The following is a 23,140-nucleotide window of genomic DNA, read 5'->3' on the forward strand; positions in this document are numbered from 1 at the left end:
GTCACACTGGAGTAGGTGGGCCCTAATCCAGTATGACTGCTGTCCTTATAAGAAGACGAGAAATATGGACACAGACACACACACACAAGGAGAAGACCAAATGAAGATGGAGATTGAGATGATGCTTCTAGAGCCAAAGAATATCAAAGATTGCCAGAAAACCAGCAGGAGCTCTGGGGGTGCCTGGACAGACTCCCCCTCAAGCCTTAGAAGGAACCAGCCCCGCTGACACTGGTGTCTTGTGCTTCCAGCCTCCAGGACTGTGAGATGGACATTTCTGTTGCTTTAAACCACTCAGTTTGTGGTTCGTTGTTGTTATTAGTTTCATAGCAAATTAATGCTCTGACCCAGAGCTGCCCCCCTCGGCCCTGACAGTGCAAGCTGAGAGGGGAGGTGGTTTAAAGAAAGGCGAAGGCATAACTGTCAGACACACACACAAGGTAGGGATGAGGCCTGGCAGCTGGGTGGTCACAGAGACGGTTGGACAGTTCACTGCTCACACACAGCAAGGGCAGCCTGTCCAAAGCACCTGTGGTCCCTGAAACAACAGGGGCTCCGCTGGTGTACACATGAGGCACCCCAAGGCTGAACAGCCAGTGCCAGGCTGTAGCTAATTGCTTATATTCTGTATCGTCAGCTGGGCTCACACCGTGGCCTGCGTGGCCTGTGGGGATACAGTCTCCACGCTCCAGGGCTGACCCGTTCCTTGCAACAGCCTCATGCCATAGTGAGTTAATAAAGCCCGTAGCGTCCTCTTAGCACTGTTTTCCCTATATTTCTAAAGTAGCTTCCTATTATTTGGGTTTAATTGTGGTTCTTAGTTCTCAAAGGACTGATCACTTACTGGCTTTTAGCAGTGGTAGCTTGATTTAAGTGGTATTCTGAAACCATACGTCAGTGTGTTCTATGTTTATGCAGCTATTTGTTGATATATCAAAAGTGGGTGGTTGAGAAACAGGAAGAGAGAGACAAAGCAGCCACTAGTCTGCGCGTGGTGGTGGCCCCGGGCTCAGGAGCTGATCACCTGCACCAAGCGGCCCTCGGCGGGCCCACCTTCACCCCAGACCCTTCCTGTATCATTGCCTAGCCTTGCTCAGGGCAGTGAGGGGCCCCCCAACCTGGGGGGTTTGATCACGTGTAGACAGCTGGGCCTCACCCTCAGAATCTCTGATTTGTAGGTCTGAGGTGGGCTTGAGAGTTCGCATTTTTGCTAAGTTCCCAGGGGCTGCTGCTGCTGGTCCAGAGCCCACACCGTGAGAGCTCCTGCAGTGGAGAATGAAAAAATGGTCTTTAAACCCTTATAGCTGCCCACAAGTTACACACCACAGGGCTGCCCATTTGAAAAACCACTTGATTGAAAACCAATGCTCGCCTCTGTGGCTTGTATTTGAGAAGATTGCCCTTTCCTAATCCCCATGGCCTAATTCCCCAGGATAACATCATAAGGGCCTTCTGGTTTGGGGCGATGTGAGCAGTCTTGGAGAGGACTGTTCCTTTCTTTGAGGGCCAACTTCTCATGCCTGCCAGGTTTTCCCAAGGCAAATTCTTGTCTGTAATTTAAGTCAGTCCCTTCCAAATATCCATTCCCACTCCTCAGCTATCTTCATGAGTTACAGTAAATAACAAACCTATTTCATTCCTGTAGATTTGATCTTATTGACCAGTTTGCAGAGGTGATAGCATCTTCAGATGAGTGAATGGAGGTCCAGGGCATCAGTGCTTTGAATCTTTAAAGGCACGTGGCTAGGAAGAATGTCTCCAAGCTGAGGTTCAACCCCCCGATCCCCCGGCCCACATCCTTCCACCTACTGGATGCAGAGGTGATAGCGAGAGAGTTCTGGTCTTAGCTCAGGAACCACTTCTGCTAAGGGAGAGACTAGGGTGTTCCTGGCAGAGGCCACTGCATGCCCTGAGGAGCTCGTGGACCAGTTTTGTGAGGCATGAGTCTAAAGAACCATGAGCAACTTAGCTCATCTTACTCCTGGTTCATCCAGCCACCCGCAGACCGTCTCCTGCCCTGTAGTGACTCTGGCAGGCAGCATTCCCCACTCAGGGATGGGTAATGAGCAGTCAGTAACCTGCAGAAGGCAGCAGAGTCAGTGCAGACTCTGCCAGACACCTTTAAAAAAAGAGGTTCCCGGTGTGGACAACCCAGGTAGAAAATGTGGCTTAGGAAAAAAAATTATAAAAAGAATGGTTTGCCAACAAAGAAAACTTGCTGGGAGGCTTGACTTGGTTCTGTGGAAATAGTGATGAAGATCAACATGTTCAGGTCTTGAGACAAACCCAGGTTTATTTCCTGTTGCTACTGTAAGAAATTACCACAGACTTCGTGGCTTAAAATGATGCGTATTTATGGTCCTACAGCTCTGGAGGTCAGAAGTCAGCCAGGGATTTCCCTGAGTTGAAATCATGGGTCGGCAGGCTGCGCTCCTTCTGAGGCCCTAGAGGAGCATTCATTTCCTTGTCTTGTCCATCTTCTAGAGGCCACCACATTCCTGTGCTCGTTTTGGCCTTCGAGCGATTGCCATCACTCCCAGCCTATACCTCCTCCTTCTTAACTCCTCTTTTGAGTCTCTGAAGAACCCTTGTGATTACACTGGGGCCACTGGCTAACCCAGGATAAACTCCATCTCTAGGTCTCTAACTCAGTCACGTCTGCAAATCCCCCTTCACTGTGGAAGGTAACAGCCACAGGCTCCAAGTATTAAGGTGAGGACATGTTTGGGGGACCACTGTTCTGCCCTCCAAACCATGCAGCCTCAGAAATATCATCCCTAACACATCCTGCAATACTTAAAATTATTCCCTCCTTCACTCTTACTGATAATAGGGAACAGTTTTCTCTTTGTCTAAAGGCAAGAGTTTTCCTCTTAGACTTAAATAAAATGCTATATTCCTTCCAACTTCCCAAATCCAAGTCCCAGAAATGCACTTTTAACACCCATCATGTTGCCAAGCGAATTATTATCTTCTTGGTAATGAAATGTTAAAGGTAGGGTTTCCATCCCTAAGTGGTTCAAAGTATGGATGGTGCTTTGTTAGATAGCAGTAAATATTTACCTCAATGAAGAGATTTTCTTAATTTGTAGGAAATAATAGCGTGTCATTCTTGGTTTTCCTGCTATTCCCCCCAGTCAGTAATCATAGACATTTATAGCTTATACTTATTTTACTAAATTCTTTAGCCAAGAGAAACACAAACTTGCTGCTAGGCTTAGAATAACAATAAGAGCCAGCATCGATTCAGTGATCAGTATGTGTCCAGTACTGGCTAAGCTAGCCACACAGTACACCTGATTTTAAGATGTTTTACTCTGCTCTGTAGTTAAGTCCAAGTGATTTAACCATGAATGATACTAGAAACGTCAGACTAGTCAAACGTGCCGATTAGACGTACTAACAGGATGCAAACACAATCATACTAAAGTAAACAGACTTTTTGAAAGTTGAAATTTGAGTTCAGACTTATGACTTGACATGAATACCACTTCTGTACTTGGTACTTGGGCTTTCTAGGACAGAACTCTAGGTGACACCGGTGTATAAGGAAATGCTGACTGCAGTATCATTAAATAGCTCTGACTTCTACCAGGAGAGTTTAGCAACCTCTGCCCTGCAATAATCAGAGTAATTCTTTGGACTGCACACTCTTCAGAAAATAGAAAGCTTCCTGAGTGATGACTGGGGACTGAATCTCAGATTTTTCACTTGAGTGAGTTTAAGGATTTCGTTTTCCATAAAGTAGTTCTGGGTGTGATGATTATTATAACAAGATCTAGGCTCTCTTCTTCTCTAATGCTATTTATGTTTGAAGTAAACCTTTGCCCTTTAGTATTTAGCAAATAATAGGTGCTATATAATACTTTGCAAACAGTATAGGGGCTACCCTGGCCAGATGAAATCTTGCCCTGCAAACCAGAATTCTGAGAAACAGGCAAAAGGGATAATTTTAGTGAAGCTTCAGGCTGTCTGTTGAGTTTGGGATTTCACACCTCCCTCCTGCTTTTCTGTAAGAGGCCCATTGCAAAGGCCAGTCTGACCCCTGTGTGGGTGTCACTCCTAGCTTTGTGTGGTCTTTGGGAAGCCACTGTAAGACCACATAATCTGAAGCCTGAGTAGGCAGAGCATTGAATGGCCCTGCCACATCCTCAAGAAGACACAGCGCCCCTGCAGTGAAACTGGGTTTGCGTGCTACCCACAGACTTGTTTATGTGGCCCTTACAAAAGCAGCGGCTCCTGACTGGGCCTTGCGCTTCACTGGAGAGGGTACTGTCCCCGTCTTGTGATGGAAAAGGCAGCATGTGGAGTCTGGTGATGCAACCCGGCTGTGGGTTTTATCAGTCATGGTCCCATCAGGAAACCGATGGCATACTCAAAATAGGAGTGTTTATTCAACAACAAAAAAATGATTTAGGAAGGGTGGTGGGGAGAAAGAGGGAAAAAGATAGCGAAATAGGAGGGCCAGGTGGAAACCTCCTCCACGCACACACCAAGGAAGCAACTCCACCAATACAACAAACCCTGAAAACAACTGAGGCTGCAGGCCACCCACACCTGTGAAGAAGAGGAAACCACACAGAGATGGGCAAAGTGGCAGAACCACATGGATTGGGACCCCAGCCCACAGGCAGGAGGAAGAGGAACGGGGCGGGGCGGGGCACTCAGGAGCTCTGCACACGCGGCCCTGGGGACCTGCCATGGGGACACAAGTCCACGTTACACTGGGCTTTGGTGCTTAGTGGGGCTGCACACCAGAGAGAGTCAAGCCCTCTGAGAGGCTGAGGCTCCTACTGCTAGTGGAGGACAGGCGCACTTTGCCAGTCCTGCTGAGACCCAAAGCAGAGATGGCAGTTTGGAAGATTTACCAGCAGTGGGACGGGTGCCAGAGGGGCAAGGGTTAGATGGAGCTCTCTCTGCAGGAGAAACAGCAGGTGGATGACATTTCCCCAGCCTTCCTTCAGCCATAAAAGCTGGGCACTCACAGGAGCCCCAAACACTCCATCCCCCTCCCTGGCAGCTCATCCCCGAGGTGCTGCTCTGCACACCTGCCCATCTGCCCACCCAGCCCACTTGGCCAAGCAGTGTCAGACATTGCTGCCCAGCAGGCAGATGGAGACATTACTGCCTGACAGGCAGAGGGAGGCTTTCCTAGTTTCTCAGCCTATCTGGGGAGGCGCCTGCAGGAGCCAGCTCTGAGCCCTCCTGGCTTCTCAAGGGCAGCCCAGCCCTAGAGCTGGGCAACCACCTGCCCACCCAGTTATCCCAGAAGCTATGCCATTGCTGCAGAGGCAGGCCCCCGCACACAACAATGCCAGCAGAAGCACCACCGCTTGGCTCATAAAGGGCCAGCTGAGATGAACTGCCATCCACAGTGGGCCCATACAGACTGCTTCCTGTAGACAAACAGAAGGGTGGCCCCATCCGTACACCACCAACAGCAACTGGGGCTCCATCTCAAAAGAGAACCAGACACAGGAGAATAAAGGTCCTTGAGCTTCTGGGCACCACAAGACACCTTCTTTATAAGACCATTTTTCTCTAGACCAGGAATCATAGCAGATCCATCTAATATAAAGGAAGAAACACACAACCCTGACAAGATGAGGAGGCAGAGGAATATGTTCCAAACAAAACTATAAGATAACACGCCAGAAAGAGGGCTCAGTGAAATGGAGATCACCAATTTCTTGATAAAGACTGCAAAGTAAAAGTTATAAACATGCTCATGGATTTACAGAAAAATAATCAAGATCTCAGGGAGGACTTTAACAAAGAGATAGAAGAGTTGAAAAAGAGCCACTCAGAGCTGAAGGATGCAGTAACTGGAATGAAATATGCAATGGAAAGAATGAATAATAGATTGCTGCAAGTAGCAGAGACAGTAAATGACATGGAAATTAGAGAACAGGAACACAAGCTGAGGAACAGAGAGAAAAAAATAATCTCTAGGAATGAAAGAAAGGTAAGAGAGTTGTGTGACCCACCCAATTGAAACAATATTTGCATAATATGGGTACCAGAAGGAGAAGAGACAAAGGGATAGAAAGTCTCTTTGAGGAAGTAATTGCTGGAAACCTCCCCAGCCTGGGGAAGGGAATAGACACTCAGGTCATGGAAGCACAGAAGAGTCCCTAGCAAAAGGAACCCAGGAGGACAACACCAAGATATAATAATTAAAATGACAAAGGTCAAGGGTAAGGAGAGTATTGAAAGCAGCCAGAGAGAGAAAAAAGATTACTTACAAGGGAAACCCCATCAGGCAATCAGCAGAAACATTACAGGCCAGCAGGGAGTGGCATGAAATCAGAAGGACTTCAACCAAGAATTCTCTACACAGCAAGATTATCATTCAGATTTGAAAATGAGATTAAGCATTTCCCAGATAAATGAGGGCTAGATGAATTTATAATCATTAAATTGGCATTACAGGATATGTTAAAGGAACTTTTGTAGATGGAAATGTTCTTAAGCCTAAATAGTGTTCACCAGCGAAAATAAACTCACAGTAAAGGTAGAAAAATTACTTACCAAACAAATATGAACTTAAAAGAAGTAAAACTAGCTATACACAAAATCAGTCAAGGGATACACAAAAAGTGCAGATTATGACATCTAATATGGAAGTGTGGAGGAGGAAGAAGAATAAAAAAGTACTTTTAGATTGCATTTGAAATAGAGCAAACATCAACTTCATGTAGACTGTTACATAGTTAGGAAACTATCCATGAACCTTACAGTAACCACAAACCTAAAGCCTAGAATAGATACGCAAAAAATTAAAAAACAGAAATCTAATCACAACACTAAAGAAAACCATCAAAAAACTAGAAAAGAATAAAAGAGAGGAAGAAACAGAGAAGAACTATAAAAAACATCCAGAAAATAATTAATAAAATGGCAATAAGTGCATACCTATCAGTAATTACCTTAAATGTAAATGGAATCAAAAAACATAGGGTGGCAGAATTGATAAAGAAACAAGACCTATATGCTGCCTATAAGAGACTCATTCAGACTCAAAGACAAATAGACTAAAAGTAAAGACTATCATGCAAATAATAGGTAGGAAAAAGGAGTAGTAGCTGTACTTCTATCAGACAAAATAGGTTTCAAAACAAAGAAATTAATGAGACAAAGAAGGACATTAAATAATGATAAAGGGGTCAGTCCAACGAGAGGATATAACCACTATAAATATCTATGCATCCAATATAGGAGCACCTAAATATTTAAAACAAATACTAACAGAATTAAAGGGGGGAAATAGACTACAACTCATTCATGTTTGAAGACTTTAACATGCCACTCACATCAATAGACAGATGAACCAAACAGAAAATAAACAAGGAAACAAAATAGCACATTAGATCAGATAGACTTAACAGATATCTATAGAACATCCCACCCAAAAGCAACAGGATACACATTTTTCTCAAGTGTACATGGAACATTCTCCTGAATAGATCACATTCTAGGCCACAAAAAAAGTCTTAATAAATTTAAAGATTGAAAGTGTATCAAGCAACTTCTTAGACCACAGTGGTATGAAACTAGAAATAAATTACATAGCAAAAACAAAAAAGCCCACAAACACATGGAGGCTAAACAACCTGCTTCTAAATAATCAATAGATCAACAAACAAACTAAAACAAATCAAGCAATACATAGAGACACAAGAAAACAAAAATATATCAGTCCAAAATTTGTGAGACACCACAGAAGTGGTTCTACGAGGAAGTTCATAGCAATGCAGGCCTACTTCAGGAAACAAGAACAATCCCAAATGAACAGTCTAAACTCACAACTAAAGAAACTAAAAGAAGAGGAACAAATGGAACCCAAAGTTAGTAGAAGGAGGGACATAATAAAGTTCAGAACATAAAAATAAAATAGAGAAGAATAAAACAATAGGAAAATATCAATGAAACCAAGAGCTGGTTCTTTTGAGAAAATAGATGAACCCCTAGCCAGACTTATTGAGAAAAAGAGTACACAGGTAAACAAAAGCAGAAACTGAAAAGGAATAGTCACAATGGATTCCACAGAAATACAAAGAACTATTAAAGAATTCTGTGAAAAATTATATGCCAATAAACTGGGCAGCCTAGAAGAAATGGACAAATTCCTAGAAAAATACAACCTTTGAAGAATGACCCAAGAAGAAACAGAAAATCTGAGCAGACCAATCACTAGTAACAAAATTGAATAGGTAATCAAAACACTCCCAAAAAACAAAAGTCCAGAAGAGGATGGCTTCACAGCTGACTTCTACCAAACATTTAAAGAAGAGTTAATACCCATCCTTTTCAAGTATTCCAAATAGTAGAAGAGGAGGGAATACTTCCAAAATCATTCTGTGAGGCCAGCATTACTCTAATACCAAAACTAGACAAAGACGCTACAAAAAAGCAAATTATCAAAAAATATCCCTAATGACAATAGATGCAAAGCCCCTCAATAAAGTATTAGCAAATCACATTTAAAAATACATCAAAAGGATCACCCATTACTACCAAGCAGGATTTATTCTAGTTATGCAAGGATGACACAATATTTGTAAGTCAATCAAGATGATATACCACATTAACACAAAGAAGGATAAAAAACAGATGATCATCTCAATAGGTGCTGAAAAAGCATCTGACAAAATTCAACATTCATTCATGATAAAAATTCTCAACAAAATGAGTACAGAGGGTACTTACCCCAACAAAGTAAAGGCCACTTATGACAAACCCACAGCTAACATCAGACTTAATGTTGAAAAGCTGAAAGCTTTTCCTCTGAGATCAGAACAAGACAAGGATGTCCATTCTCACCACTTTTTTTCAACATAGTACTGAAGGTCTTAACCGTAGCAATTAGACAAGACAAAGAGATAAAAGGCATCAGAACTAGTAAGGAAGAAGTAAAACTGTCACTATTTGCAGATGACATGACATTATATAGAGAAAACCCTAAAGATTCCACCAAAAAACTATTGGAATAACTGGATTCAGCAAAGTTGCAAGGTACAAAATTAATACACACAAATTTATTGTCTTCCTATATACTACCAGTGAACTAGCAGAAAGATCAGGAAAACAATTCCATTTACAATTGTATCAAAAAGAAGAAAATACCTAAGAATAAACCTAACCAAGGAGGTGAAAGATCTATACTCTGAAAACTGTAAGACACTCATTGAAATTAAAGAAGACACAAATAAATGGAAATCTATCCCATGCGCATAGATAGGAAGAATTCATTAATTTTATTAATATTGTCAAAATGGCCATCATGCCCAAAGCAATTTGTAGATTCAGTGCAATCTCTATCAAAATACCAACATTTTTCAATGAACTAGAGCAAATAATCCTAAAATTCATTTAGAAACACAGAAGACCCCAAATAACCAAAGCAATCCTGAAAAAGAACAAGGCTGGGGGTATTATGCTCCCTGATTTTAAGTTCTACTACAAAACTGCAGTAATCAAAACAATTTGGGACTGGCACAAGAACAGACCCACAGATCAGTGTAACAGAATACCCCAGATCTAGACCCACTCATATATGGCCAATTAATATAATAAAGGAGCCATGAATATACAATGGGGAAAAGACAGTCTCTTTAATAGCTGGTGTTGGGAAAACAAGACAGACACAGCAAGAGAATGAAACCAGATTACAGTCTAACTCCACACACAAATCAAACTCAAAATGGATTAAAGACCTAATTGTAAGACGTGAAACTATAAAACTCTTAGAAGAAAACATAGGCAAAAATCTCTTGAACATAAATATGAGCAATTTTTTCCTGGACACATCTCCTCAGGTAAGGGAAACAAAATAAAAAATGAACAAATGGAACTACATCAAACTAAAAAGTTTCTGTACAGAAAAGGACACCATCAACAGAACAGAAAGGCAGTCTACAGTATGGGGGAATATATTCAAAAAGTTTATCCAATAATGGGTTAACATCAAAATTCAGAATTCATACACCTCAACACCAAAAAAAATCACAAATGACCTGACTAAAAAATGGTGGAGGACCTGAATAGACATTTTTCCAAAGAAGAAATATAGATGGCCAACAGGCACACAAAAAGCTGCTCCACATCACTAATTATCAGGGAAATGCTAATCAAAACCACAGTATCACCTCACACCAGGCAGAATGGCCACTATCCAAAAAGCAGATGTAACAAGTGCTGGTGAGGATGTGGAGAAAGGGGAGCCCTCCTACACTGCTAGTGGGAATGTAAATTGGTGCAGCCATTGTGGACAGCAGATGGAGATTCCTCAAGAAACTAAAAGTAGAAATACCATATGACTCAGTAATTCCACTTCTAGGAATTTACCTAGAGAAAACAAAATCCCTGATTTGAAAAGATATATGCACCCCTATGTTTACTGCCACATTATTTACAATAGCCAAGATATGGAAGCAACCTAAATGTCCTTCAGTAGATGAATGGATAAAGCAGATGTGGAACACATACACAGTGGGATATTATTTAACCATAAAAAAAAGAAATCCTCCTGGGCATAGAAGCCACAGGGCATAAATCTGCAAAGAAGTAAAAAGCTAACCTTTGCAAACAATATGGCTTCTCTCTCACTTACCAACTTTACATCTCCCTGTATGGCCCCGGAAGATGACTGGTTAGCCAGAGACGGGTAAGATTCCTCAAGGGAGGAACAACCTAAGACAGGCACAGTCTCAGGGGGGCCATCAGGTGAGAAATTGGGGATCAACAGAGGTGAGGCTTAGAACCTCACTCCCCCTGTTTTGAGAGAAATCTTCTGCACCCATGGATATTTTGTCGCCCTTGTCTAGCTTGGATTAACACTTAGTCTACAGGCACACACCTGATCATCTACATTCGCTCTCTTACAACACTAAACTATGTTTTCTACGTTATCTTGCATCTACCTACCACTTCAGCATTTTATTTAAAATAATAATAATAATAATAATAATAATAATAAGGGAGAAATGTGGGATTCACATATAAATCAAGTATAAAAATCAAACGAATAATCATAATTGACCAAATTGTTTATAGTTCATGATGAATGATCAAAACCGAAAGTTTCTGTGATATGACTGCCCTTGCACTGTTCACCATGTAAGAACTTGTTCACCATGTAAGAACTTGTTCTTTATGCTTCAGAAGATTGGAGACTGACGAGAATTAGGCTTGGGGTGGATTAATGATTGTACATTGAGTATTGAGTCCCCTATACAGAATTTTATTTTTGTTGACAACCATTTGATCAATAAATATGAGAGATACCCTCTCAAAAAAAAAAAAAAGAAATCCTGCTGTTTGCAGCAAGATCGATGGACCTAGAGGGTATTGTGGTAAGTAAAATAAGCCAGGTGGAGAAAGACAAATACCATATGACTTCACCTATCATATTGTAATCTAAGAACAAAAAAAACCAGAATGAACGAAACAGCAGTAGACTCGTTGGCAGTGAGAAGTGACTGGTGGTTACTATGAGGGAGGGGTTAAGGTAGGTGGTAGGAAGGGTGAGGGGGATGAAGGGGCACAAAAATTCTCAAATATTATGAGATGGTCACAGGGATGGTAGTACAGCCAATGATTCTGTAACATCTTTCTCTGTTGATAGATAGTAACTGCACAAGTGAGGGGAGGATTTAATAATATGGGTAACTGTTGAACCACTGCGTTATATACTTGAAATCAATATGAGATTGTATATCAATGATACTTCAATTAAAAAAATATATAAGGAAGGGTGGGGGACCATAAATGACAGTGCAGGTACCTGGAGTGCAGATAATAGTAGGGGCCTCACTGTTGCTACATGTAGGAAGTGGTATAAAACAGTGACCAAAACCTGGATGGAGAGGGTCAACCTCAGAGAAGCAGGGGCTGTCACTTGAAGACACAGCAGTCTGAGGGGACCTTTTGGGAAGGAGGCAGGGATACCATGACCCTGTGATCTCTTACCAGTGCTCCCCATTAGACAAACCCTATGGGGGTGTTGGGGAGACAGAGGCACACTGATGAATTCCACGCAGGTCAGCCTCATGGGCAGAAGGAGTCTAGCAGGCCCAGACAGGACTAGGCAGAGCCAGGCCTGAACATTGTGCTCGATGACTGAGGCTCCTGGTTCTTTGGAATACTCATCCATTCAACAAACATTTCCTTTCCACTCTGTGAAAAGCACGTGAGGTGCTGAGGATTCCAAGGTAGTAGCATCTCCCACACACGATGCACCAGGCTCTGGGCTGGAGCTTCACGCAGGAACTCCTCGGCAGTCCTGTGAGGTGGTGGCATTATAGGCTTCTGATAGGCAGCTTGTCCCAAGGGAAGATGGGCTGGCACAGGGTCGCCGCTAGGAAGTGACTGAGATTCCGTCACACCTCTGACCCCATGCCCCCATTCTGCATGTGTTGCTCCTCAAAGCAGCCCCTTCCCACAAGGAAGTCTAACTGGGGAGAAAACCGGTCTTAGTGTTGAGGAATCTCCTTCCACTCTAAAGGCAGGAAGAGATGGGTATCGGAGCCCTGTGAGGCCAGGACAGTTTATTTCCCACCAGGGTGTCCGGTCTTGGGGCCACGCCGAGCGGGGCCGCACACCACACAACGTGCTCAGAAGCAGGGGGTAGGGCCCGGGATGAGTGGGGGGCTGGACTGCCGCCTGGGCCTGGGCTGTGAATGGAATTTCTCAGGCAGAGCTGTGGTGGTGGTGACCGTGGGCCGAGGCTGTGCACTTGCACATCCTGAGAATACGTGGTGGTGGTCCAGCTTCTGTATTCGGTTCCTGCTCTGGACAGCTGGCACAGAAGGGTCCCGCTGGTGCTCGGGGCCAGGGAGGTGATTCAGGAGCTCACCATCACAGCCTGCCTGTGGCTCTGGTGCAGCAGCACGGCTGTCACCTCAGAACTTGTTTAAAGGCCAAGTCATGGGGCTACCCCAGACCTACAGAGCAGCAAATCTGAGCCTGGGGCCCAGGAACCTAATCCCATGGCCCTCATGGGGACTGTGGGGCACTGCGGCATCTCCCATTTGTAACAGAGGCAGGGGTGCCCAGGGGTCCCTGAGAATAAAGAATTCTAAGATGTGGCCAGGGGACGGGGTGGACTCCCCATGGGAAGGGGAGCAGCGTGTGACAGCTGAAAACAGGCCGGTGCGTTGGTGCCAGGAGCAATGCGGGGATGTGTTAAGACTTGAGACAAGGGCATGGGTTGGTCAGCTTGCGTCAAGCCTCGGGGGAGACTGAAGGCAGGGACCGGGTGGTGGGCCCGGAGGATGCGCCCAAGACCGAGACGGCAGAGCCCCTGGCACTTGGTTCGCACCGACTCGCTAGGCTCTCGCCTCTTCTTGCTCATCCACTTCCTGCTTCTGGTAAGAAGCCCTGCTGTGCAGTAGGTACTGGACAGAGGTTGGGGGTGTGGAGGTGAGTCTTCCACTGGAGTGGAGGTGAAAACAAAGTCCCTGTTGCTGCACCGCAGTCACACGAGTTGGTCAGAAAGGCTCGTGAAGGCTCTGCGGCGGCAAGACTCAAAGAGGAGGCGGCGGGGCATTGCGGGCCAGGGAGCTGCTGTCCTGTGCAATAAGGATGTAGTGTGGGCACACGGCCTGCTCACTGAGGGGATAGGAGGACACGTGGGAGTCTGGGGGGTGGGCCCAGGAGGAAGCGGGGCCAGGAGCAGGAATGGTTGAGTCCTGGAGGGTTAGCATCGTTCAGCATTTTGCATGTCCAGCATGTAATCCTCACCCAAACCCCATGACCTTGAGACAGAAAGGACCTGCTGACACGTTTGGATTGTATCTTGAGGGCAGTGGGCAGCCTCTGAAGTGTTTTAAGGCAGAAGAGGCCTGGGTACCATTCTCTGAGCCTCCGATGCGCCATCCTGACCCTTGTGAGACCTGCCCAAGGAGCTAATTAAAGGAAGTCCAGGCCCAGGCCCCTCTCCGAGAAGCAGAAGGGCCTGGGGCTGGGATCTGGAGGGCCAAGCTGTCTGGCTGCCATGAAAAGCCAGAGGGCCCGAATTTAGATTTAGCAAAGTGTTTTAATGACTAGATTTTAACAGTGGCATTTGTTTTCCTTTCAGGAACGTCCAGATCACGGGTGAGTGTCCTTTTTTCTTCTCCGAGTAGCTTCATTTTGTAATCTTTGGTCAGTTTTGCTCCTAATGTTTATAGCTGTGCTTCACTCACCTAAGAAATTCGTATCTTGCATCTAACATCACTGAGGGGACAATCCCCAGTTTCTGTGTGAAATTTCTTCTCTTTCTGGAAAGCTGTGCCTAGTCCTTCTCAGACTAACAATAAAAATGGATGCTTCGTTTCATTGTCTCTGTGTGGCATGTAAGGGAATAAACGTTTTGAACTTGTAGATTCCACCTCTCGATAGTCACTGACAAGTTACTGAACACACATCAGGCTATTTTTATGCCGTTAGCGCTCATTTGCAGATATGCACCAGTGGGGAGTATATTTCAATCCCAGACTTTCTGTTTGTCAGGGCTGCTTCGGGTATCCTCTGAGCATCTTCTTCATCGTGATCAATGAGTTCTGTGAAAGATTCTCCTACTATGGAATGAGAGGTAACTATATCTGACACGCGCCTCCCTTGCATGAAGAGCCTGAGTTACCGCAGCCTCTCCTGACTTTGTTTCCCCCTCCCCTCCACCTGCCCTCTGCGGAAAGCAATCCTGATTCTGTACTTCAGACGATTCATTGGGTGGGACGATAACTTGTCCACGGCCATCTACCACACGTTTGTGGCTCTGTGCTACCTGACGCCGATTCTCGGAGCTCTGATCGCTGACTCCTGGCTAGGAAAGTTCAAGTGAGTACCTGCAGCTTTGTTGTTAATAAACAGGCCAAAAAGTAATCATAAGCTTTGTGGTTGGGATGGTAGACTATGGGATCAAAGAATCAAGGAACTAAAACTCTTAGGAGAGGCTGCTGGGCCCTGTTTCCACGCATCAGCAAATCCCTAGAGTCTAGCCCAGTGCGTGGCATCTAGTAAGTAGTGTGGCCGCCAGTAGCATTGGAAGGCCTTCTTCCTCCTCCAAACAAACAGGATAACATCTTTGCCTGCTCTTGAAATAGCAGCCGGGATACTGTCTATCGTTAGTGATGAGTGTGGCATGCAGTTAAGGGTGGGGTGAACCAAGAAGCCCCCTCTTTATGTCCTGGCTGCTGAAAGGTTCACACAGAGGCCATGGGCCACCCACCAGCTCTGCAGAACAGTTCCAGGAGGGCACTCCATAAGGGGTTATCAGGAAGTTCCTGGGACTTAAGGAGCCAGGAAATGGAGGCTTTCCCAGGCCAAAGGCATGCCATGGGCAGAAACGGGAAAATTCACAGACCATCACAGAATAACACAACACAATACAGGAATGACCAATGGGCCATCCCCAGGCCAAACGTTGTTGGCCGGCACAAGATAAGTGTCTCTCGCTGTTTAAAGATGTAAGCGCCAATTTCAGTGTTTAGATAAAAAAGACATTACGTCTTTCAAATGGCTCAAAGATAAAGCGGATCTTTCCCCTTCCTCTGGCTCCTCCAGCAGGCCGTCTGCTCAGAATGATGGGTTATACTCAGGATTGAAACACAACATACTCGGGACTGGGCTCTGCAGTTTTGGGGCCAGGGCCCTTGGGCTTGGAGCAGGACTGCTCCTGGGCACTTAACTTGGATTCTCTTAACCCCTTTAACACAGGACGATCGTGTCGCTGTCCATCGTCTACACAATTGGCCAGGCAGTCACCGCAGTGAGCTCCATCCATGACCTCACAGACTTCAACCACAACGGAACCCCTGACAACCTCTCTGTGCACGTGTGAGTGGGTGGACCTGCTGCCCTGCCCCGCCCTCCCACTGCGTGCTCATCTGGAGCTCTAGTTTTCCATCTTTTTTGCTTGAACTTCACCATACATGTAAAAAGGCCTTTCCTCCCTCATCAACTCATAACTAAGAGGAGGGCGTACAGTATGTCGCTGTGCTGACAGTTACAGGGACTCTACTTTGTACTCTAGGATTTTCTTTTCATTGACACCAGTTACCTGTGTTTTATCTCCTGAATTGAAAAGAATCACTTATAGAATTTACCAGCTCTCATTTTGTAGTTTTCTTTGGTTTATAGTAAGTCACAGAAATTTCAGATTTTGTAAGTGCTTATTTTATAAGTACTCCTGGAAGGCGCGCTGTCTTAGGGATGTCTCGGTGCTCAGGATGTTTCATTCATCTGGATCTTCCCTGGAGGGAACGTAACTCCCACATGCCTTGGTCCTTAATTGTGCCAGACCTCCTCAAGGCCCTGTACCTTTGGTTTTCTGTCTTCTACCACACTTGCACTTGTTTTTCAGTAATTCAGTGTCATAAATATCGTTCCGGCCCCGTGTCCTGAGTTCTTGATGAAAAGTGTTATTAACCAATGCTCCTCCACGAGGTTAGTTTCCCTCCACTGCAGTCGGGCCCAGTGGACAAATTATAAAAGTGATTTTGTTTCTTGTTTTGGGCTTCAGTTCCTTAATCTATGAGTAAACCATTTTAGGGGTTGGGAAAATATAATGGAAATTCAAACTAGTACTTGCACTGCCTGTGGTTCTGGCTAATCAGTCAGATGGCTGTGCAGACTGGGTACCTTGATACAAACCGCTCAGTGTCCACAGGGAACAGTGTTGCTGGAAAGGAGTGGGTATAAGAACAGCCAGCAGCTCAGACTTCCAGTATCTGCTGCCCCCAGAGCAGAGCAGGGCTGGGGCAATTCACCTTCTCCAGGCCTCTGCTCTGCAGTATCAGTCAAGAACATGGGCTTTGGAGCCAGGCTATGTGGGTTCAAATTCTGGCTGTGCCCCTTACTCATCTTAAGCAAGTTCCTTAACCTCCCTGCCTACATGTCTTCATTTCTAATAGAACCCACCTCAGATCAGACTATTGTGTATTAATCCCAGTAGAGCAGCTAGATCATTGCTCTATGGCAAGTGATGAGTACTTGAGACAGCGTAGCTACATACTTTATCTCCTGTAGTTATATTGGGACATAGCCACAGTTCTCACAAGAGTGCCTGGTGTATAATATTCAAATGGCATGTTTTTTTTTGTCTTCTAAAATGCTCAGAGTAGCAGCACTCAACACAAGTTGTATTAAGAGGCAAATCAAAGAGGTACCTTGGCCAGTTAACCCCGGAAGATGACCGTGATTTTTTAAAGGTACAGTGTCTTCTGTGACTTTATCTGTTTCATAAAATATTTTTTAGCATGTAAAGCAACATTAGCAACCAAGAAGATATGGAATAAACATTTATAAAACCTGAAATTTCTAGGACCTAGTATATGTCTAACAAAACTACAAAATGAGAGCTGGTAAATTCTATGAGTGATTCTTTTCAATTCAGGAGGTGAAACACAGGTAACTTGTGTCAACAAAAAGAAAATCCTAGAGTAGAAACTGTAGAAAAGAGTTATCAGAGTTTTATTTGAGCCCAGGTGCAAGACAGCTACCTGGGAAACTCAGCCCTTCTGAAGAAGAAAACTGCTCTGGAAAGGAGAGCTTTCTTGTAAGGATATGTACGCCCTCTAGCAAAGGATGTCAATCGTGATGTCAATAGCTACCTTCCACAGGTCAGTACATACAGAAATTGATGGGACAGCATATTTCTTTCTTCATTACCTAGGCCCAGGGTAGTTTCATGCAACTATTCAGACATAAAGCAGATGCACAATGCTTGTCCTACAGACCATAAATTGGGTCTTTATTTTAGATAACCCAAGTGTTAAGGCTGGCTACTTCTCAGAAGCAGCATTCTTAACATTTCTTCTTGACACTTGAAAAATACAAAAGTAAATTAGAATAAATAACCCTTAATACCTTGTATTGACATAAATAATCCCCTTATTATTGTAAAAGGTTATAATCTTTTGCTTTACTTTCCAGCCTTCTGTACTTTGCAAACCAAAGTTAGGATCATACTACATAACCTGATACCCTGCTTTGCAGTTTGATCTGTTTTCCAATGTCTGTTAATGACCAGTATGAGCCCATCATGATTATACCAGAGACAATGCTTATTTTAATTATGCATCCTTTTACTGAAAATGATAGATACTGAAAATGATACAGAAGAACTGCATACATAAATCCTTGTCCAGTATTCCAGCTATTGCTTTAAATTTTCTAGATAGTGGCATGAACTTGGAGGTTTCATTCAACTGTCAAGACTGCATTCCTATAAATTATTTTCTCCAGCAGGTTGAGCTCCTTCTCTGTGTTTATCACTGTGATATTATGATTTATAATAAAAAATACACATTTGGTCTTTGTCTAAAACCCTTGGAATTTACTAAATGAGGAGAATGACAAAGGTGTCTCTTTGTAAATTAACGGGATGACTTTCGGGTCCTACCTAAGGATGGGGGCTGGTTGCCAGGAAAACCAGCCATGTGATTAGAGGCTTGGAACTTCAGTCCCACCCCCTCCCAGACCTCACCCTAACCTCCAGAGAGGGGTGCAGTTCTGGAGGTTGCATCAGTCACCAGTAGCCCATGTATGATGCCTGCATAGAAGTCCTGAAAGGACTGGGTTCAGAGAGCTTCCGGGTTGGTGAACACGTGGTACACAGGGAGACTGGTGGGCGTGGGGAGGGCAGGGAAGCTCCTTGCCCTTTCCCCTTGTTTTTCCCTGCGCCTTTCTTCCTTCTGACTATTTCTGAGTTATATCCTTTTGTAATAAACTGGTGATGTAGTAAGTAAAATGTTTCCTGAGTTCTATAAGCTGCTTTGGCAAATTAATTAAACCCAAGGAGGGTGTTGTGGCCACCTCTGATTTGTAGTCAGTTGGTTAGAAGCATGGGTGACAACCTGGGTTTATGACTGTCCTCTGAACGGGGATGAGCTGGGGGGTGCACACCTGTAGGACTGAGTCCTTCACCTGTGGAATTTGATGCTATCTCCAGGAAGAAAGTGTCAAAACCGAGTTGAATACAGGACACCCAGCTGGTGTTTGCAGAATTACTTATTGTGGGGACCACCCTTCCCACACTGGAAATTGGGTCCAGAAACACAAAAAGAAACAAAAATTGTCAGCTTGTTTGAGGGAAATGCTTGGGAAGAGAGGCTCCTGCTTTTTAGGATCTCACATTTCTGCAATCCCCTTCTTTCTTAGGGCACTGTCCATGATCGGCCTGGCCCTGATAGCTCTCGGCACTGGAGGAATAAAGCCCTGTGTGTCTGCATTTGGTGGAGACCAGTTTGAAGAGGGCCAGGTAAGAGCATGCACCTTAACACAGGCTACGTCAGTGAATTACAAACACTCAGGGATCAAATTCCACTGCCACAAATTTTGTTCTCCTTTGATTCTTTTCACATATACTTGAAAGTAGGAGACTGAGCAAATCTAAGTTAGAGGTGAAGTCAGATGATCAGCTACATGTGATCAATTGATCTGTAACCAAAGTCATCATACTGTGACTTTATCCTTTTTATTACAGGAAAAACAAAGAAACAGATTTTTTTCCATCTTTTATTTGTCCATTAATGCTGGAAGTTTGATTTCTACTATCGTCACTCCCATGCTCAGAGGTAAAAATACCTGTCAGGGACTTCTGTTTTTCTTTAACTGTTGGGAAAAAGTCAGATGGGAAGGCTAAGTCCTTGTTTTGTTTCTCTCCCTGTTCTCCCCTTATACTTCTGCCATCAGATGCGTATTGGTACACATCAAAATCCAGAATATGAGCTGCTTTCAAGTTTTACCTCCTTTTCTGATCTCTGACTCCCTTATCCCAATAACTACTGAAGAATCTAAATCATCCTTAGCATAGCAATCAATCTTTCTAAATTATTATTAATGCAGAGTCCTTATTCACGGGAAGAGATAAGACAAAGAGGCTGTTGGGAAAGTGTGCCCAGGTGGGCTGTGACTGACACGTTTGCCTTTAGGCTTCACTCCCCCTTAATGGGCAGTGAGCTAGGAAGAATTTAGTGGGCCAGGTTCTGTTCTTCGCTGACCTACCATCTCAGATATTTCTAAAAGAACTGCTTTAAGAAAGACAACATCAAAAGAACTCAGATTTTTGTGCTTGCTGACACTCTATTGAGAATTTGTGAATTTCCCATGTGGAAGGAAATATTTGGGGACAAAGTAGACCAAAACAAGAACATGGTATCTACCCCAAAATTCAGATAAAATTATGTAATAAAATATTTTGTGGGGATTTCTGTATTTCTGCATAGAGAGGGAGTTTGAAGATGACAGCCCCATTCCAACTTGTTTTGTATAAAAATTTAATAGCTTTTATTCTTGCATTATGTTCCCTCACCTCCCCTCACACACACACCTCCAGAAGAATATGTTCTATGCATGCTTGAATTAGAGAATGTCTTAAAGGATAATTTTTTTTAATTAAAGCATCTTTGATATATAATCTTATGAAGGTTTTGCATGAGCAACATTGTGGTTTCAACATTCACCCATATTATCAAGTCCCCCCCACACACACCCCATTGCAATCACCATCCATCAGCGAAGTAAGATGCTACAGAGTCACTACTTGTCTTCTCTGTGCTGTACTGCCTTCCCTGTGACCTATCTATATTGTTAGTACTAATTATAGTACCTCTTAATCCCCTTCTCCCTCCCTCCCCTCACCACCCTCCCCTACCCCTCCCCTTTGGTAACCACTACTAGTCCCTTCTTGGAGTCTATGAGTCTGCTGCTGTTTTGTTCCTTCAGTTTTTCCTTTGTTCTTATACTCCACATGAGGGAAATCATTTGGTACTTGTCTTTCTCCACCTGGCTTATTTCACTGAGCGTAATACCCTCTAGCTCCATCCATGTTGTTGCAAATGGTAGGATTTGTGTTCTTTTTATGGCTGAATAATATTCTATTGTGTATATATACCACATCTTCTTTATCCATTCATCTACTGACGGATGCTTAGGTTGCTTCCATATCTTGATTTTGTAAGTAGTGCTGTGATAAACATAGGGGTGCATGTGTCTTTTGAATCAGGGATCGTTTTCTTTGGGTATATTTAAAAGAGTAATTTTTTAAAGGTAAAATCATGACTCTCATACAAATATAAAATGAGCATGTGACAAAGATTTTGTATAACTTATTAATTAATGAGGGGACTGGAAAACTGCTACAATCAGTTTAAATAAGGATTTGACTAACAAAGATTTATATTCTTACATGGAGAAAAATTGTTTTGTGTTGCCATGAACTGCAAACATTTGCATGACTATCAGTTTTCTACTAGTTAACTTATTTATGTACAGAATTTGAAAATAGCTAGTCAAGACAAAATCAAAATTCCTTTAGGATCAGATTACTCTTAGAAGCTCCATCATTCCATTGAAAGATTTCCAGTAATCTCTGTTGCCCCTTCCAAAGTCTCCTTTTTTTCCTTACCAATCCTAGGATTTCAGAGCTGAAAGAGTTCCTTAGGGGTTGGGAAAGTATGGTATGGACCAAATCCAGAAATCTGGACAAGACCATCCATTTATGTACTGTCTGTGGCAGTTTTCACCCTACAAAGGCAAGATTGAGTCATTGGGACAGAAACTGAATGGTCTGCAAAAGCCTAAAATATTTACTGTCCGGCTCTTCACAGAGAAACTTGTTGACCCCTGCCCTGGGTCATCTAAATTTTTTCTAGTTGGCATGAATTCAGAGACACATAATCTTGATTTCCCTGGGTACTTTTGATTTTATTTACTGAGTCCCACTATCTTCAGGTTGTTGTATCCTGGTCATTTTTAGGTCCCCCACCAAGAAAATCCATAGACATAAGGGTCCCACTGATTGGCCCGTATCAGACATCTATTTGGGCGCTAAGATTAGAACCTGTCTCCATCTCTTTACTACAAAACTGCGTTGCTCTGCTGGCCATGGCATCAATAACGTGAATGGATAAGTCTAAAACATTTGGTGAAAACAATATGTAAAAACTAGTTAGAGATTTTTCTTAATGTGAAGTATCTGAGCATTACCAATGCCATATGAATTTTAATCTTGTAATTTCTCCCTAGTTCAAGAATGTGGAATCCACAGTAAACAAGCTTGTTACCCACTGGCGTTTGGGGTTCCTGCTGCTCTCATGGCTGTAGCTCTGAGTAAGTAGAAATCAATTGAATCGATACAGTCGTATGATCAGGTCAGTCCCTCACATTAATTATTGTGACCAATTTTTAAACATTCATGTAACAAATCACAGTAATGAGTACTATGAAGAATTCCTATCCCATTGTTAAACATGCTCTGAGAACTCAAAGAAAGTAGAGTTGGCATATTGTTTCAGAGGGAATAGGACCAAAAAAGCATTGATAGGAGAGGGGATCAATTGAGGTGCACACTTAAAGGATTGATTCTCTTTAGGCAGAGTAAGATGACAGTGATAGAATAAGCTAGACGAGGTGAACCCATGGCTGAGAGTATTTGTTCTTATGAACACATGTTCACCTACAATTTGCTTGAAGACATAGCATCCTGGGCCGATTATTGTGTTAATACTTGTAGTGAACATCTAGATTTCCATAATGTGTCATCTTAAAATGTTTCTGCTACTGGAATGCCTTCCCTCTGGGAAGAATATATGGGATCACTAGATGCATCATTTGCATATTAGTTCTGGGCACTGGCTTTTTAAGAACTGTGAAGAATTTTCTGGAATTGTCTAGCTTGAAAGATGGTAGGTGTCTTTACTTTCTGGGACTGCCATAACATAATACCACACACTGAGTGGCTTAAACAACATAAATTTACTTAGTATTTCACAGTTCTGGAAACTGAACATCCAAGATCAACATGTTGGGAGGGCCATGCTCCCTCTGAAGGCACTGGGAAGGATCTCTAGGCCTCTCTCTTACCTCCCTGTATTTCCCTGTGGCAGCCCAATGCCAGTCTGCCCGTGGCCTTCCCACTGTGTGCACATCTGGGTCCAGATTTCCCCTTTCGTAACAGTACCAGTCATACTGGAGTAGGGCCCACCTTAATGACCTCATCTTAACTTAACCATCTGCGGAGACTGTATTTCCAAATAAGGGCACCTTCTGAGGTATGGGGGATGAGGCTTCAACATCTTCCAGGGGGGACACAGTTCAACCGACAGCAGTAGTACAAGAGGAAAGAGCCCAGTAATCATCTCGAGCCTCCATGGCC

At 43.6% G+C, this 23,140-nt stretch overlaps 1 protein-coding gene across 4 annotated transcripts in view; it reads left to right on the top strand.

The window, feature by feature from the left end:
* SLC15A1 (solute carrier family 15 member 1) overlaps window positions 1-23,140 on the top strand; it is a 49,743-nt gene that overhangs the window by 7,305 nt on the left and 19,298 nt on the right. For 3 of the 4 annotated variants that reach the window (XM_073212429.1, XM_073212426.1, XM_073212427.1), the window contains 7 exons: window positions 14,081-14,097; window positions 14,494-14,575; window positions 14,679-14,820; window positions 15,700-15,819; window positions 19,144-19,243; window positions 19,469-19,559; window positions 22,012-22,095. In XM_073212429.1, coding sequence (XP_073068530.1) covers window positions 14,081-14,097; window positions 14,494-14,575; window positions 14,679-14,820; window positions 15,700-15,819; window positions 19,144-19,243; window positions 19,469-19,559; window positions 22,012-22,095 — 636 coding nt within the window. Of the gene's footprint in view, window positions 1-14,080; window positions 14,098-14,493; window positions 14,576-14,678; window positions 14,821-15,699; window positions 15,820-15,909; window positions 17,193-19,143; window positions 19,244-19,468; window positions 19,560-22,011; window positions 22,096-23,140 lie in introns of those variants that run through there. The other variant, XM_073212428.1, reaches the window with a different exon arrangement.

The sequence above is a fragment of the Manis javanica genome, chromosome 9, assembly GCF_040802235.1.
Source record: "Manis javanica isolate MJ-LG chromosome 9, MJ_LKY, whole genome shotgun sequence".
Classification (NCBI taxonomy): domain Eukaryota; kingdom Metazoa; phylum Chordata; class Mammalia; order Pholidota; family Manidae; genus Manis; species Manis javanica.